General features: G+C 35.3%; 2 protein-coding genes across 2 annotated transcripts; both read right to left on the reverse strand.

Annotated features, from left to right (window-relative positions):
• Positions 1–2,573: 2,573 nt before the first annotated feature.
• On the reverse strand, positions 2,574–7,132 carry LOC140805256 (transcription factor E2FA-like). The gene is made up of 14 exons (XM_073161508.1): positions 6,694–7,132; positions 6,032–6,212; positions 5,764–5,817; positions 5,593–5,678; positions 5,428–5,516; positions 5,253–5,307; positions 5,000–5,052; positions 4,860–4,910; positions 4,721–4,769; positions 4,109–4,174; positions 3,952–4,028; positions 3,626–3,857; positions 3,142–3,208; positions 2,574–3,059 (listed from the first exon to the last, which is right to left on the reverse strand). Exons 1-14 carry the CDS (start codon positions 6,931–6,933, stop codon positions 2,920–2,922), a joined length of 1,440 nt encoding a protein of 479 aa, XP_073017609.1. The 5' UTR covers positions 6,934–7,132; the 3' UTR covers positions 2,574–2,919.
• Positions 7,133–9,916: 2,784 nt separating this feature from the next.
• LOC140805686 (NDR1/HIN1-like protein 3) lies at positions 9,917–11,044 on the reverse strand. The gene has a single exon (XM_073161944.1). It carries the CDS (start codon positions 10,945–10,947, stop codon positions 10,222–10,224), a length of 726 nt encoding a protein of 241 aa, XP_073018045.1. The 5' UTR covers positions 10,948–11,044; the 3' UTR covers positions 9,917–10,221.
• Positions 11,045–11,277: the final 233 nt, after the last annotated feature.

The following is an 11,277-nucleotide window of genomic DNA, read 5'->3' on the forward strand; positions in this document are numbered from 1 at the left end:
ATTGAGTATTTCTAAATTTTGATATCTTCGAGCCTTGAATCAATTTTACTTGAAGGAGAAATGATATTCCTAATTTAGTTCCCAAAAATACAGGGAGACAGATTTTTAATCGTGAGATGGATCCTGCAGGTTAGGAAAATGAAAAATCATATCATAAGTTTTATGTAGAATAGGTTTCTTGTGAGACGGTCTCACGAATCTTTATCTATGAGATGGGTCAACCCTACCGATATTCAAAATAAAAAGTAATCTTATTAGCATAAATGATCAATAAGAGATCTGTCCCACAAAATACGACCTGTGATACCGTCTCACATAAGTTTTTGCCTTTTACATATTTTTTTAAAGTAAAGGTGTAATTATGTTATATATGTATGGTAAGTGCAATGGAAGGGGCACTAAAATGTTTCATAGTCTCTCATCATATATATTGAATGTTATCTGACTTAAATTGCTCGTATTAGGTTTCACTACAATTATTATTCGCATGTAATTAAGCAATTTCTTCAAAATTAAAATTAAGGGTTGATTTCAAAGCTCAAGGCTGAAAAGTATTCAAATAATTCAATGGCAGTACTATATATTATCATTACTTACACGAGAAATTTGATTTTTTTTTAGTTAGGGTGATAATTGTTATAACGATTATCGAATTTGAAATCTCGTCTTAAATTTGAGATTCCGGTGAGTTATAAATAATGTCGAAATTTGATTTTCAATTGCCTATCATCTTATATACGTACGACCTATTCGGGGATTCAAATTTTAACGAGGACTTATTCGATTTCGAAATCTAATTGATTTTTTAAAAAAATTATATGAATCAAAATTATGGGGCAGCTCATTCCCATGCAAATGGAACAAGTATAGTATTTACACGTAAAGATAAAAAAGGTTAAATTACCTGTCGAGAAGCTCCAAATTCAAGAATGGCTCAGGCGGCCGGCGGGACTTCTTCCTCGGACTTGGTTCTCACGTGCCACCAAAAAACGGAGCCATCAGAACGTAACCCTGCACCCTAACCGGCACTAACTCCGGAGACCCGCGGCGGAGCTGCACCGCCACATGGTGGGCCAGGTAACCAGGTTCCCACCCGACGAATCGCCCACGATGAAAGCCCTATCAAAGTCAACCCCTCAATTTGTCAACCATTCGTCTCCATCACCGCTTTTCAATAGAAGCGCCTGCTTTCGGAGCCACTCAACGGAGCTTATAGCATCGTCCACGCGGCGGAGCCTCCAAAAATATTTAATTAGTTTTTTTTTTTTTTTTTCTGAGTAAGCTGTGTGTGAAATAAATAATTGTAAATTAACTAGAAATAAAAATTGTAATTGTAATACATCGTAAACTGTGAAAAAGGTGTGAATCTTGTTTTTGTGGAGGATTATGGCGTTTGATTATCTTTTTTTTAACTTGGAACTTTCTTTTACTGATTCTGTTTCGGAGATTTAAACGATAATATCCATAAGGTTCAGGGGAAATGGTGAAGCTGAATGCCGACAAATGTCTTAGCTTGTGCTTAAGTGAGACTGTCATTATCACTCTGTAAGAAGTTAACCAATGCAAAGTCAATTTTACAAAGTGTTAGGACCAATGGAATCCGGATATCTCCACACAAGTATGATATTGTCCACTTTAGGTTTTAACCCTCATGGTTTTGCTTTCGGAACCACCCAAAAAGCCTCATACCAATGGAGATATCATTCCATCTTTATTAACCCATGATCTTTTTCTAGATCTTCTAATGTAGGACTTTGGTTGCATCCCAACACAAAAAATTATATATTCTTGTTACCTGCATCATTATAGTTCTTGAATTCAAAAAAGGGAGACTGGAAAATTTGTTCTGGAAAAGAGATGGCTGTGCTTCATGCGATGGTCAATCCAGCTTCGTCTGCCTCAACAATCAAGACTGTGCCATAAAATCTGGCGATGGTAAAAACCGAGGGGGGTCTGTAGACTGTAGCCTTGCTATACAACTAGCGGTCTTCGGCACAGACAAGCACGAAGCGGTTTTCAATTCGTGGTACAAGGTTAGCAACCTTCGACAATATTCCCGCGTTCGCCTTTATTCCGGTCTAAGGGACTCCCTCACCAGCCAATACAACAGATTCATCTAGAAGTTTTTACGTGGTTGTAGATTTATTGGTATTGTAATTTTTTCTTCGCCTTATGCTTGTCATCTTGAGGTCCAAAACCATTGTTTCAAATTTCTTTGATGTCTCCAGGTTAAGTAAATTTGATCATTTTTCACTTACAGCACTGATCATCCATCTCATTGTTGGAAAGTTGACATCCATTCAAATGTCTTGTTTATAATCACTTTATATGCTTACGTGAATAATTTATAAGCCATATTGATATATACCTTGGAACTACTAAAAATCACAAGATTGGGAAATTTTAAATTTCCAACTCGAGTTTCAATTCTAAGTTTAGAACCCGGCAAAAATTTGCATCTAATTGACATCAGTCAACAGAAGGAAACATGTGGTCTAATATTTTTTTTTAATTATAAATGTAGAACGGATAAAGTTTGATTTCTGAAGAGAAGTGCAAATAAGAGTAATTTGGGTGACCTTTTTTGAATTAAATTTCCAGTCAAATCTTTGCTGCCCGTTGAAGTCTCCGATAAATGTATAATTCCATCATTACATTACATGGAATTGTGAAAATGAATAATTATTCACCTTTGAACCATAGAAGGGCAAGCAACTCCTTCCTTAGCTATAAAAAGAAGGCCTTGGGATCTATATTTGCTCCTTGTTTTGCAGTTCTTCACGTAAATCCATTGTCAATCAACCAAATGCCTTCAAACGGCTGTAGATGAGAATCAGCGGTGCAGAATGAAACAGTCTGCGCCTTTTATCATCTGAATTTGACACGGTTCTGTTTGTCGGATAAATAAAACAAAGCCCATCATCTGGGGGGCAAATTGACCCTAGGTGGTACATCAGCAGTACCAGATGATGATTGTTGGGTCGGTAGCGTTGTTGAACCAGCTGCAGCTATATTCACCTCCTCGTGAAGTATATCCATCCCATTCCAATCGATACCCGCTGTCATATCAGAATACAAAGCATTAAAGTGGTTTAGATATTAGAAGCACAGAAACTATTAGAAGCCTGGGGAGAACAATACAATCTGTCTTCCACATGTCTGTGATGCTGACATCTGCATCTGATAGAAGCCAATAGTCTGTTTCATCCTATAAAAATAAACATGAGTTCAGGACGGATAACAGTTGCAGAAACATGGTAATGTAAAAAAAGTCAAACTGAAATAGGAAGTAATACACAAGTCTCAGGGGTTTAACAATCAAAATCCACAAAGATACATCAACATTTTTGCTCGTAGATGGCAGATTTCAGACACTTGTGATGCTAACAGAGTATAAGTGAAACAACCTTACAAAACAACACCTGGACATCAAACAAGAATAAAAAAAAATAAAAAGAAAAAAAGAACGGGAGAACACTAAAGAAAATTTGTACCTTAAACAGAATGCGTGTATAGCAAGTAGACACCCTTTAAAGTATAGGGTAAGTTTAATTTGTCGGGGGGTACTTAGTCAAGTACATACTTATTTAACAAGGTAAGATTTAAACATCCAGAAAACACTTACACCAACGCTTGATGGGACTATCTTTGTCATTCTTCCAGCGAATTCTTGTGAAGCAACAAAAATAGAATCAAATCCTTGACTATCTTGTGCCGCAGCTTCAATTTCTGGGCAATTGTTTGGCAAGCAGGTCCTCTGCATTGTTGGATTTTCATTTGAGCCAGAAATTGAAGCAATGGGAAAGGTTGTTGATTGTTCAACTCCATTCATGTCGTCGAATTTTTCCTCGAATTGGCTTGACCAAAATGAAAATATTTTGGAACAGTTACAGATGATAAAAGAACAAGTTTACCATTAATTTTGATGGCTGGTTAAGTCTAAAATGATACCTGACAAGGTAAACATCAATAGGACCCATTGTACTTCTGAGTATAATTCTATATCTTCTCTGGGGATAATCAACAGCCTGAAGATGAAAGTATAATTTGAACAAATGACTAAGAAGAATCAGTAGTAAAGCTCATATAAGATCCATTCTACCTATACCTCGTCAGGATCCGGAACTTCCAGAGTGGTTCCATGCGGAGCTTTGATTGCTATGAGGGTTTCATTCTGTCACGAAACATAAAGTTAAAATGCAGGAGAGATGACGGGACAATCCTAGTCAATGCATCTGTCAATAAAGGTATCTGAATATTCTTCTATATTTTTTCACTCAAACTTAAAATGTTACATAAAAACAATTACAAAGAACTGTACAACCAAAATGTCCCCGTACATAGAACCTACCAAGACCAAAAAACTAATAAAAAATTTCCACCAACGCTCGTATCGAAGTACAACATAGAACATCTTAATTCTTATGCTCCAAACTCACCGAAGGAACTAAAAATAGCAAAAAACCAAACGAAACTCGAATAATGACAATGAGATAACAACTTTCTGTGCGGCAATGGTTGACCATTGATTACAACGACTGACAGCTCAGTGATTAAAAAGATTTCGTCACCCCTCTGGAATCCATGAGAAACAAAGACTTATTCAACTCAACAACCTCTAAACGTTCATATAGAAATTTCACACCCCTCCTTTCTTCGAGTCATCTTATTTATATATACAGAGTAACATATAAGCACCATGGGAGGACAAGAAATGAACCTGGAAGCAGGGTAAACCTTTAATGTCATCTTCGGTTACAAAAAGCCATCTAAACCGCCAAAGTGAAATAACATTAGTAAACTAGAAAATCATTGAAGTAGAATCGGATAACAGAATTTAAAGCTATCCAGACAATTACTTTTGATTGTGTTCATCTTCGCTCAAGCATCTTAATTTTTCCTGCATTTGCCTGCAACATGATGAAAATTGAGCAGTGAGCATGTATCATAGCAGACAACAGCAGCACCATATTGCTTATAAACATTCAGATTTTATTACCTTGTTCGTTCATCTAAAATTCTTTCTTCCATGGACAGGTTTTCAATTTCTGCCTGCAAACATAAGCAAGACAAATGACATAGCTAATGCATCAATCTACTCAAAATAGTAGAATCCTCAAAAGTAATTTTGAAGTGATGATAAAAGGAAATTATCTTGGGCATGTCCGTTCATGCTTGGTCATGCTTAAACTTGAAAGGCATAAAGAACAAACAAGAGTACTTTCTATAAAAACCAGTCTTTATACACATACCTGCAAAAGAGTGGCATCATCGTCTGCTTCTCCGGGTTTCGAATTATCAAGTCCCCTAGAAAGCGATATATTGAATTTTCATTAAGATCTACTACTCGGTGCCATCCCCTATATGGATTATAACACAGGGTCAACAAGCTCAAGATGTATCTTTTTAGATGTAATTCATCCTTACTTCCAGTGGATTCTGTTTTTAAGCTTTTTTTCTATAAGACCAATCCCTTCAAGGACATTGGTTATGTCATATATCCTTCTCTTCTGAACCTGTAACACATATCTTCATTTGAATTATCTGATTCACATTATAACATATATACTCACGCATCTACCAGTTGATCACCTGTAAAGTGTCAGCAGCTTTGTTCAAATCAAGCTCACCATCTTCTGCATGCTTTATTAAGTTTATGAACTTTTTTGTCAGAAGACCTAGAAAACATCAGAAGTAGCTGTCAGTATTAATCTCGTGAAACTATGTATTAATATTCAAACTGATGCAGAGTGATGTAATTACTCAAGGAGCTATCATAGCGGCAACTGCTAGCAGGAGTAAGAGGAGATGGAGCATCTGCAAATTTATGTCATGATACCATTATTCAGATAATAGACAAGTAAATTGTGCAGAGTTCAGACCTAAAGGCACCAGAGCAATGACCATATATCGATATACGGATATTTTTTTGGACCATCAACGCAGTCAATAATTTGGTTCATTCAAGAACAATGTGGTCCATGATAATGATGCTAAATTAACATATCACAAAACTGCAAGAGCGTCTCACCAATATTGGAAATGGAGGTTGAAGGCATAGATCTGTTGTTTTTGGTGACTTTTGACCGTCCGTTGAGCCTTCCTCCTTTAGCAGATACAGGTGTACGGAAGGGACTGTTAGCTATATCACTTGTTGTCCGCTCATTAAACACCGCTTCATTTTCCCCACTCACATTCTTCCTTTTCAAAGGCTGTGAAATGAAAATTTGGGACAATATGGATCAGCTCCTCAAAAGACATTTAACCAAAACGATTCGAGTAGGACGACATGGAAAATCATGTTATTGATTGGGGGAGGATATTTTCATTGATTTGCTTTTGCTTATATAATATATAATAGAAGACAAAACATCAAATAGGATTGAACAAGAGGCTAGCACATTTTAGCAATGAGATTTTCAAAATAATGGAACTCCCAATTTCATCAATAGAGTATCAATACTCTCGTCGTTTCACTCATATATCACAGATCTAACCACCCATACGTTAACAATTTGTCGAGCTATCGTTATCCTCAATTATATAAAGAACTCGCGAACAATAATAAAACTCAATTAATTAAATTATATTCAGGAATTAATAGCACGCTCAAAATCCAAAGACAAAAAATCAACAACCAAGAACACAAACAAAGTTAAAACGAAAAAATTAGCAATGGAAACGAGAACCGACGGTAGACTTGACAACAACCGCATCCAAGAGCTGATCAGCCGCGGTGACTGCCGAGGCGGCGGCGCGCGCAGGTGTGGAAAAATGGTGGTAGTCATCCGGCTGAGTAAACGGCGGCTTCATGGACGCGAAGGGGAGGTGTCTCCTGATCGCAGTCGGCGGGGTCAGCTGCAGTGGGAAGATCCGCCCATTCTCCGCGGCCGTGGCTGGAGGCGTCGCCGCCTCGTCACGGGGTCCAGCCATTTCTGTCCAATTAAATGAAACGAATTAGTATAGTTGGATGGGATTTGGGAAGGGTTTTGGGAATCGGAGCGAAGAGGGAAAATGAGGGTTTTATATGGGAGAAAGAATTTGGCGTGGGGGCCTGGGGGAAGTAGAAAACGAGGAAAGGGAGGGAATTTTTGGTTCGGATGGTGTGGAGGGAAGTGGAGAGAAAATGAAATGAATCATTCCCCTGGGTTTTGCACTTCAGTCCGTTCAGTTCAGATTTATTGTATATTTGCCCCTCTTCACCAAATCTTTCAACTTATTTGCATAATAATTTCAAAATTGCAATCTACAAGTAATGCGGCAGAGTAAATTTGGTCAAGATATTTGTATTAAACTTGTTGCTTTGTTTTTCTTTTCAAAATTCACAAATTTGGATCGAGTTTTAAGATTTCACGACTTGGATATACTATGAGACGAAATATTCTATTTTGATCATTCGTAAAAAGTATTATTTTTTATGCTTAAAAATATTATTTTTTAATTATAAATATGTACATGATTGACATGTCGTGCTTTTTCCATAGATTTAACTTATACATATTAATATGTAATATAAATTTACATTTTGAATATTCAAATTATTAAATTCATCTTATATCCGGTCTGCAGGTATTTTGCACACAATTTTTATATGTTACAGTGTGCTATATGCTAAAGCATCCATTTGTCTAAAAAAACGATAATTATCTAATTTTAAAAATAAAACGATTGTGAATCTCCAATTTGATTGTTAGTTTTAATCTCCTAAGCTAATATACACCAAAATTAAGATAGAATGAAGATGCTGAAAATCCTAATAAAATTCTGGGAAAGCATATATATGAAGATTGAAATTTTGCATAGATAATTTGCAAATTTTTTTGCTGTTGTGTTGAGTTGAGTTTTTTTTCCCCTTCTTTTTGCCGATATTTTCTTATTTTCTTCAAATTTTTGGGCAGTCATACGTGGACATGAGATATGTGATATAGCTTAAAATTAATCGATGAGTTTCAAGTTACCGAAACTGAATCATACATGTAAGATTCGTGGATAAATTGTATAGATAATATTTAGACAAGATGTATTATAGGAGAAATATGTGAAGAAAATATATTATCGATAAAATCAAAATTGCATCAAGATACGAAGTAATCACCTATATATGTTTGTGTTTCGTTTAGAAAAAAGATTTTTATAATAATGTGATATCATATATTTATTATCATTCAGATGTGACATCATTTATATTTTCATTTGAATTCATCGATAAACTAATTAAGTACTTATCAATTTGTATGATGCGACAGTCTTCCGAAACAATAAATATAAAAAGAGTAATTAATTAAGTGATGGGATATTTGGAATTCAAATATTGAAGGCAAAGAGAAGCGGGACAGGGACAGGGGACATTTATGATTATAGTCGTAATTTAAGAGTGTCAAAATTGGATCTAAGTCGATCCAAAAAATATCAGGTTATGATTGATGGTTTTCAGGTTCAGGTCATATTGAGTTGGATCTGAAGTCTAAATTGAAAAATTATTTGGGTTGGGTTCAGGTCAACTTTCGTTGATCCAATATGACCCTAATTTTTTTAAAAAAAAAATTTATATAGAATTAAGAAACATGGGTTACATTTTTTATCTATTATATGTTTGAATTTTTTTTATTGTATATTGATATCATAAATTTTCATCCAATAATATTTATTTTGTAGTAAATTTAATTTAAATTTTGTATTAAACTTTGAGAATTAAATCATATATGGTAAGATTTTGTTATTATATGTTTAAATTAAATTATTATTATTATTATTATTATTTTATTGAATTTTTTTAAATTATTTTGTAAAAAAGTAGAAAAAATCCAAATCGGACTAGATCGAGTTGGTCGAGTTCGGGTCAGTCTTTTTTGGGTTGATTTGGTTCGGGTCGAGAATTTCTTGTTCATATTTTTAGGTAACACGACCCATCATCTGACCCACACGAATTGATACTCACTTTATTATCTAAATTTACACACCCAAAACGATATATTATTTTCGTAAGATCACGTTTTTTTTTTCCATTTGTTCCAAATAGGGGTGATCACGGTGCGGTTTTGCGGTTATTTTAAAAAAATTCAAACCGAATTGCCATATGCGGTCGGTTAGTATTTTGAAAAATTAATTGCGTTTTTACATGGAAAATTAGCTTTGCGGTTTTGAGCAGTTGCGGTCGGTTTACAGTTTTATTAATGAAAAATATTAGAACATATATTCTAATTATTTGAAAAAAAACAACAATATAGTGTCTTCAAATATAAAATATAGTTCAAAACATATAAAAATAAAATAGATAAAACAATAATCAAGATTCAAAACTAAGTTAATAATTTAACAACACAACACATTCACAACAAAAATGACATTTATATTATTTTATCTTTTTTTTTTACTTTCAAACAAAATATTGTAAAAAAAAAAATAAATATTTTAAATAAAAAAATAATATGAAGAATAATTAAGAAAAAGATAAATTTTATTTATAAAAATAATAATTTTGAAGATAGTTGTGTTATAATGAATGATGATTTATTTATTTGAATATGTTATTTACAAATTATTATAATTCTAGGCCTAATATTATGGCAAGCGGTTAAGGCGGTGCGGTTTGGTGCGGTTCTTGGTCAAAAAAATAACCGAACGGCGTATGCGGTGTGGTTTATGATTAATATTTTTAATCGCGGTTTTTATAAAATATTATGAAAAACGATGCGGTACAATTCGGTTTGGACGGTTAGTAAAAAAATCTGATCACCCCTAGTTCCAAACATACTGTGCCATATTAATATTTACATTAGTTATTTTCAATAAATTTTTATATAAAGAGAATTTTCTCATAAATACGGCAAAGGAGAGTATATATTTGTACCTTTTTACAACAGAAAAGAAATAATTTCTTGGAAGAGGGGGGGGGGGGGGGGGGGGGGGCAATGGATAATACAAATACTAAATAATTATTAATCAATGATCATAGAGTAAAGAACCAATCAACTTATGTTGTTCGATCAATCAACTACAAAGGACCCACCCAACCAACACCAAAACAGATAAACCTTTGCTTAGCACACAAGCAAGGGACATCTTAACCGGTTAATTTTTAAAACTGAATTAGATTGCAAAGATTATAAAATCTTTATTATGAATTCATTAGAAATTGTGGAAAAGATGAACAAGCAGACGAATGAATATAGTAATGACGATGATACATAGTAAAAAAAATGAATGGAATTATGGAGGAAATCAACGCCAATCAAAATCACACCTCTTCGATTCGTAACTCATAGATGCTGTTCCGTTGGAGCTCAAAGGGATTCTCAAATCGCAATCAATCTTGGGCTTGACCTTCGTAGATTTCACGAACCAAAATTTCAACCTGATCCTTAGATGAAGCTTTACATCGACGCTGAATGAGCCGGATTCCTTGTCATCGTTGTAGTTCGATGTCTCTTTACTCCCAAGCAGAACCAGGTTCTGCCCCTTGAAATCGGCATTCAGCGAATTGGTGCTCTTCTTATCCTGATAAAAAGGCGTCAATTCCACGGTGGAGAATCTCTGCCCCTGGTAAAACGCACGTGCTTCGATCTGATCGTAGTAGATCCCGATTCGCTTGTTAGGGTTGCGAATAGTCAGGTTAAGCGCGAGATTGTAATGCAGCGTGGTGCCATTCAGGTTGAATTCGGTGAGCGAGGCGTCGGTGGCGTAGAACTTGACGGTGTTGGGTCGGAAAATCAGCCAGCAGATGAAGACGAAAATGCCGACGATTATAAGAATGGTGATTATGATCTGGAATATGCAGGTGCATATACAGTTCATGATGCAGCTGCAGCAGCAAGTGAAGGGGTTGCAGCAGCACCCGCCTCCGCCGCCGCCGCCGCGACGTCCGGGTCGGTGGTAGGACTTCTCCGGCGGCGGAATTGATGGTCCGTAGTATGCGCCGTTGAGATGGGGCTGTTTGATTTCACCCATTTGTTTCAGATTGAGAAAGAAACTTGAATTCAAAGAGATACAGACGTCTAGGGTTTGGGAGTGGATTGATTGGGGATTGTAACTTGTAACGTCTATATATGTATATGTATATGTAGAAGCGTATCTATCTATCTGCGCGTGGGGTGATCGTGTGGGCTTGGGCCAACGGAAAATTCGTAAAACGCGATATTTGATTGGTCACGTTCCCATGGGGAATAAATCAAATTGCAAAATTTTATTTTATTTTTTTAATATCGGTATTGTCACACAAGAGATCTACTCTTTCTTAAAAAATCAAATTTTTATTATTATTTTTCATTTAAATATATA

Source organism: Primulina eburnea, chromosome 11, assembly GCF_022965805.1.
Source record: "Primulina eburnea isolate SZY01 chromosome 11, ASM2296580v1, whole genome shotgun sequence".
NCBI lineage: Eukaryota > Viridiplantae > Streptophyta > Magnoliopsida > Lamiales > Gesneriaceae > Primulina > Primulina eburnea.

Excerpts from the sequence above, each read along its gene's own strand:
- LOC140805256 (XM_073161508.1), bottom strand. The coding sequence starts at position 6,933 with ATGGCTGGACCCCGTGACGAGGCGGCGACGCCTCCAGCCACGGCCGCG. Across the intron at positions 5,053-5,252 it reads ATGATGCCACTCTTTTGCAG|GCAGAAATTGAAAACCTGTC; the intron begins GTATGTGTATAA and ends TTATGTTTGCAG. Across the intron at positions 3,209-3,625 it reads TAGTCCCATCAAGCGTTGGT|GATGAAACAGACTATTGGCT; the intron begins GTAAGTGTTTTC and ends TTATTTTTATAG.
- LOC140805686 (XM_073161944.1), bottom strand. The coding sequence starts at position 10,947 with ATGGGTGAAATCAAACAGCCCCATCTCAACGGCGCATACTACGGACCA.